Genomic DNA, 5716 nt, shown 5'->3' on the forward strand with positions numbered 1-5716 from the left:
ACACTTGTTACTATCATTTAATCTACTACTTGTGTTCTAGTGCAGGTTGCTTTTCTAAACTTGCATGTTAAATTAAAAAATTATATCTGTTGGGTGGCTCTGGAGGTAGATTACTTCTTTTCCTTAGCTGAGCTATGACTTAACAAGTGTCTTGGTCAAATTATAGGGAAAATGTGAATGGTAAACTGGATTGCAGAAAGACAAGTTTTGGTATACCTTCAGCAGAGCTGTAGAGATAAGCCAGCTTCAGAATTAGGTAGCATACGTTCCGATTTCCTTTAAGGACATTGAGTATGGCCCTGTGGTTCATTCAGCTGTGTGCCTGCAGGGTCTGCTGTAGCATCTTTGGTGGTGGGGCTTGTCTGCAAAAAGAACCTAACTTAGCTTTTCCTGTGTCCTGCACTACCAGCCATCAAGAGTCTTCAAATTCAGGCCAAACTCTAGGAAGCTGATCGCTTGTTCTTATGACCTTCATTTGTCTTAAGCCACTCGTGTTCTACAAAATACACTACTGTGTTGTTTGGTTTTCCCTAACGGTCACCTGAACACTCACTCCACCTGTAACTAATGTGTTTTCTGCCTTCAGAAACTTTTTATGCCTCAAAGAATAGCCATAAATGGGATGAGACCAAAGGCCCAGGTGGCCTAGTGTCCTGTGTCCTCGTCACCTGTAGCAGGTGGCTGTGGGAGATTACAGGAGGAGGATGCCCACGCTGGTGACAGTAGTGCTTCCTACCTGCTAGCCTTCTGGCTACCTTTGATTTAGGACCTTCTGATCTTTGGGATCTCTGTTCTCATGGCACTTGAGAACCTGCCTTCCAGGTTGCAAAACGCTGGCATACTGGAAAAAGTCCAAGTGGGGTTTGTGTTGTAAATATGCCAAAATTACTTAACCTTAATTCCAATTCATGTTTTTCTAACAGAATTGATTAATTTTTCAAAGCCTAATTTTTATTAATAGTCTAGTTTCTAAAGAGCTTGTGGCAGTCATTGGGTTTTTAGACAGCGTATTTCTAAACAGCAGCACCAAGTTGTGCTTTCTGGCAACTAGTCCTTCATTATATTTAAAAATAAAACCTTAAAATAATACCATTGTTCAAATGAGAAGACCTATAGAGCTGGGTGACACAAAGGGGGATTAGAAGTGGGGAGTCTTAATGGAAATGACTTGAAAGTACATGTGAAGTATTGTTGATCCTCTTTCAATTTTGTTGGTCAAAGCAAGGATTATTAGAATATGACATTTCAGCATTTTATAAATACATGGGCTTAAGTCTCCACTGGTTTGTGTCAAGTGTTGTCAAATGCGTGTGTGTTCCACCTTCGATACCTACATAGCTTAAAACACACGGAGGAGAACTGATGAAGGATGCACTGCATAAATAAATTTGATACTTTTTTCAAAAAATTGTATGGTCTTTATTTTGACTTGAACCTCTCAAACATCATCACTAAGCAAATAATCTGCATATTTTATGTATCTAAACTATGGCCAAATAGATCTAATAATTTAGGGAAGTCCCCGCATACACCAGAAATAAAAACTAATTTTTTTTTTCAGCATTAATGACAGTCCCTTGTCCCAAACCCTGTAGCAGCTTTACCAAGTGCTTCTAACCTTTATTACAGTAGTTATACATAGTTTAACTCAGCCTGATTTTATCCTGTGCTTACTGCTGGCTGCAAAGCAAACATTATCCAAGTATGTTGATTGTTTTCTTAAATTTATTACAAGAATATCTTTTAAGATTAATAACAGTGCATAGTCAGTGTAGTGTCATAGTGATTTCTGTTAATGAAATCAACTTTTCCATCCACTTGCCAGAGGAAAGCACACTGGCAGTGCCAAGGGAATTAACAAGCATTCTGAAGAACTATCTTGAACTGACACCTAGGTTTGGGAAAATGTAAGTGTACTGATCAACTAAAATTTATTACATCAAAAACGATGTTAAAAATACATGAGTCTTCAAGGAAAAAACAATTTAGAATTACTTAAGAAAACTAAGTTAGCTGGAAAACCTTCTACCTATGATTTCACTAGTAACTTCTGAACAGTAACTGTCGAAAACAAACTTACCTAGTAACACATCCTGTTTTTCACTAACCCCAAACATTTTACAATAGTTCGTCATGGTTAAGACTATTTTAACAGTTCTGCAAAAATAAATGAAACTGCTTTAATACTACTTTATTGCACACTCACTTATATATAACAGCTGTTTATGTTGTCTGTTAAAATATTTATCCATTAGCGATATCTGTACATGACAATTACTTATTTCTTGTGACTACTGCCGCTGCCTGGTGGCATCCAGGAGCCTGGCTGAAAGGTACTTGCAGTGCTTGTTGGGTCTTGCGAAGGCTCTTTCTTTCCATAGTAAGGGGCTGATGCGTGGCCTTTAACATGAGTATGAACTGGTTCAGCAACAAGTCCCTCCTGGTACTCCTTGGCCTGGAGCAGCTTATCCTTTTCAGATATATCTTTGATTTTCTGTTTCATTTCTTCTCTGTAATTTTCATTCTTGAGAATCTCCTAAGAACACAGTAGAAAGGTAAGTAGATAACTCAGAAGTAAATGCAATACACAATGTTGGAATAAAACATTTTAAGCAGTCATTGTTTTTCTTAATTTTATAATCCAAATTTTCAGGTACATAGGTAAAATAAAATGTGGCAAAATTAATTGTTTTTCTACAACTGCAATTTCAGCCCTAGTTTAAAATGTTCTTAATGTTTTGATCATGTTGTTGAAGCAAAACTGCATTGTGGTGTCCCAGTTTCACTATTCTACTGGATCAAAAAGGAAAAGAAATCAAATAAGAGTCATGAACAAATGTGAAAATGCATTAAAAACAAGGCTACCTTTTACATTGTTTTCTGTGTAGGACTTGCTGCTATATAGCTATTTATCACTTGCATTTCTTCCTGTAACTCATTATGCCTATGCCTTTAGCTATATGCGCCCCAGGGTGCAGTTTTGGAAGAAACAGATGTGCAGCCTTGACTCTGCTAGTACATAAGCTGAAGCCATCCAAGATTAATAAATAAATAAAATAATAAAAAAAAAACCTGAAAGAAAGCTAGGACAGAACTGAAACTACTGAGATGGTACTAGCAACTCAGGAGAAAAAACACTGAGGGGAAAAAAAAGCATAAAAATCACCGAGGGAAACCCTGCTTAGAAGCAACTCAGTAAGGCCAAGGAACAGCACGGTCCAAGAAGCAAGGGAGGCCAACACATCCTCAGCTGATGACTGCCCGCCAGCAAGGGTGAACTGGGTATTTTGATGAGGACACTAAGCACAACACTGCTTAGGCGAGCTGTATGTTAACTCTAGGTATCTACCAGGTGTGTTAGCTAAAATAAACGTACTGCATTCATAAGGGGTATAAAATCATACCTACTGCCTTTGCACAGGTAAAAAATTCAAATAAAAGTGATCTAGTTTTAGAGGTTTACCTCCACCCCTGATAAACCGAAGCAACTGCCTGATGCGTGATCCTACTGCAAGGCCACAAAACCCACCCAGGACATGTAGTCAGAGAAGGCTCGTACAACCTGCTGATTCATGAACTTCATGAAGCTCTGCACTGAAACATCATTGGGTACAGGTTAAAGCTGGAAATTCACTAATAAAGATGACTTGAACTGGGACTTGGCTGCTTCTACTGAGAAATGCTGAGGCTATTAGTTGAAGCAAGTGCAATTACTGGCTTGCCCACAGGTATATAGAAAAACAGCTGTTAGTAGACCTTGCCATATTGTTCAGAGGAAAACACAAAGAACTCCCAAAGTAAACACAAAGAAAAAAGCCCGGAAAAATACTGAAGTTTGTTTTTTATCTGTTAGCATACATTTCCTATTAGAAGGGTGATTTGCAAATTCTGCTAACAAGACTTCTCTGTGCTTTTATTAGGGCAGATAGTGAAGAATATTAGAAACAAAACCAGAAAGGTGATACGAATTTTTATAACGCTTTGAACCCAAATACAACTTAACTGTAATCAACACCATGTAACGAGGAAGCTGCTAATATCCACATTTAGACTGGGATACAGGAGGAAAAGGGCTGAACAGCTTTCTCTGGATTACAAGTATACGGAAAAGCTAAGGAAAAGCTAGACCAGTACATTTCTCTCTGAGTAGAAGACCATGACATTATTTTAGGAATGGCATTAAAATACATGTGATATTGCCAAGAGTTGACATAGCAAGTATGCGAAGATTTAAGAACATTTAAAAAGGCAGTATTTAAAGAAAACCTTATCTTAGAGGTATCATGAAAACTAACACCTTTTTCTGAGTCCTTAATTGCCTCTATACTTAAATTCACAGATGCGCAGAGCACTTCACATACCTGTATAGCATGAAAATACACATGCAGCACATAAACGACTTTGCGAACTGAAGCAGGGGGGAGGGAGAAAATTCTCCCATACTCAAATAAAAATATTGCCAAGCGTAACAAGGTCAAATTTTCAACAGTCAGTACAGCAAAACCTCATTATATCATCTCTCAATTCCATCCTTGTTTACCACATGCCTGTATAAATCTACCATGACCCTACTGATTTCAAGGGGATTACTCCTACGGTGCCTGTATTACCCCTCTACTAAGAAACAAGGTCATACACCTTTGTGATATCTGAAGACTGCATCATAGTCTCTGCCAAAACAGCATGAAATGATTTATTAAAATACAAATGTAATTCACTTACTGTGAACAGCTACTTACTAACTTCAAATCTTTTCCAGTGATTACTTTAACAAAGTTATCCTAGTCAGGTAATAGCAGCTGTAACTAAATTCCAAATGCTCCAAGTCCATTTTAAATGTTGATGTATAAATGTCATCTGATTTTCAGACTCAAGTAAGGCTCTTTTCATCAGCTTTCACTGGCCAAAGTATATATAAAGTAAAATAACCATGTTTATCTTGAAAAAAGCATGAAGAATGATCCTCATTAGCAAACACAGAAAAAAAATACTTAAGTGACTTGTTCAGAATCTTCTATACAATCCACACCAGGGCAAAAATTTTTCAAGTTCAAAGTATCTGCACGCATCCATTTTATGCATTAAATTCATGCCATTAACACGTACACTGAAGTCAGGGTTCCTGTGCTCAGACTAAAGAAAATGTGAATCGGGAATCTTGTGTCAATTGGCATGTTAGAAAAATTGGATCCAACAAGAGTTTTCTTAGCATAATCATCTTATCCTTTGATACTGGCAAGTTTGTTCTCTGGAATTCTCTCACAGGCATTGAGTCCTTCCTGTTTCTAATATTATCACCAGCAAATACTTCATTCTCAATTCTCACTAGAACACATACTTTTTTTTTTTTTAAACATTGTGATTGTATTTCTAAATACTATTGGTTCAATTACCATAGCCACTGCAGTTTGAAGCAGTTATGAGACTGAAGTTTCCCTGCCACCACAGGCATTTAAATAAAAGATCCAAGTAGTTCCAAGTTTGAACAGGATAACCAACTTGGTTCAAAATGCAAATTTTAATGAAACCATTGCATGCATATATATTGAAGGAATTATCCTTAAAACACACTAGAAATGTGCAGGGTCTTTATAACTAATCTTCCAAATTTGGCTTCAGTTTATCTGCCTGGCTCACTGCAATTAAATACAGTGAGTGTTAGAAAGGTTCCTCCCCAGACACCCTCCTGGTTCTACAGGGCTTCCTATCACCTGCT

The 5716-nt window shown here is 37.4% G+C and overlaps 1 protein-coding gene across 1 annotated transcript in view; it reads right to left on the reverse strand.

Annotated features, from left to right (window-relative positions):
* Nucleotides 1–2278: 2278 nt before the first annotated feature.
* The window catches only part of NDUFAF2 (NADH dehydrogenase (ubiquinone) complex I, assembly factor 2), a 3780-nt gene continuing 342 nt past the window's right edge, over nt 2279–5716 (reverse strand). Inside the window, exons 2-3 of the mRNA XM_009578283.1 lie at nt 3530–3594; nt 2279–2536 (exon numbers count right to left, since the gene is read on the reverse strand). Of these exons, the coding sequence (XP_009576578.1) occupies nt 2279–2536; nt 3530–3594 (323 nt within the window). The remainder of the gene's footprint in view (nt 2537–3529; nt 3595–5716) is intronic.

Source organism: Fulmarus glacialis, unplaced genomic scaffold, assembly GCF_000690835.1.
Source record: "Fulmarus glacialis isolate BGI_N327 unplaced genomic scaffold, ASM69083v1 scaffold13415, whole genome shotgun sequence".
Taxonomy (NCBI): Eukaryota; Metazoa; Chordata; class Aves; order Procellariiformes; family Procellariidae; genus Fulmarus; species Fulmarus glacialis.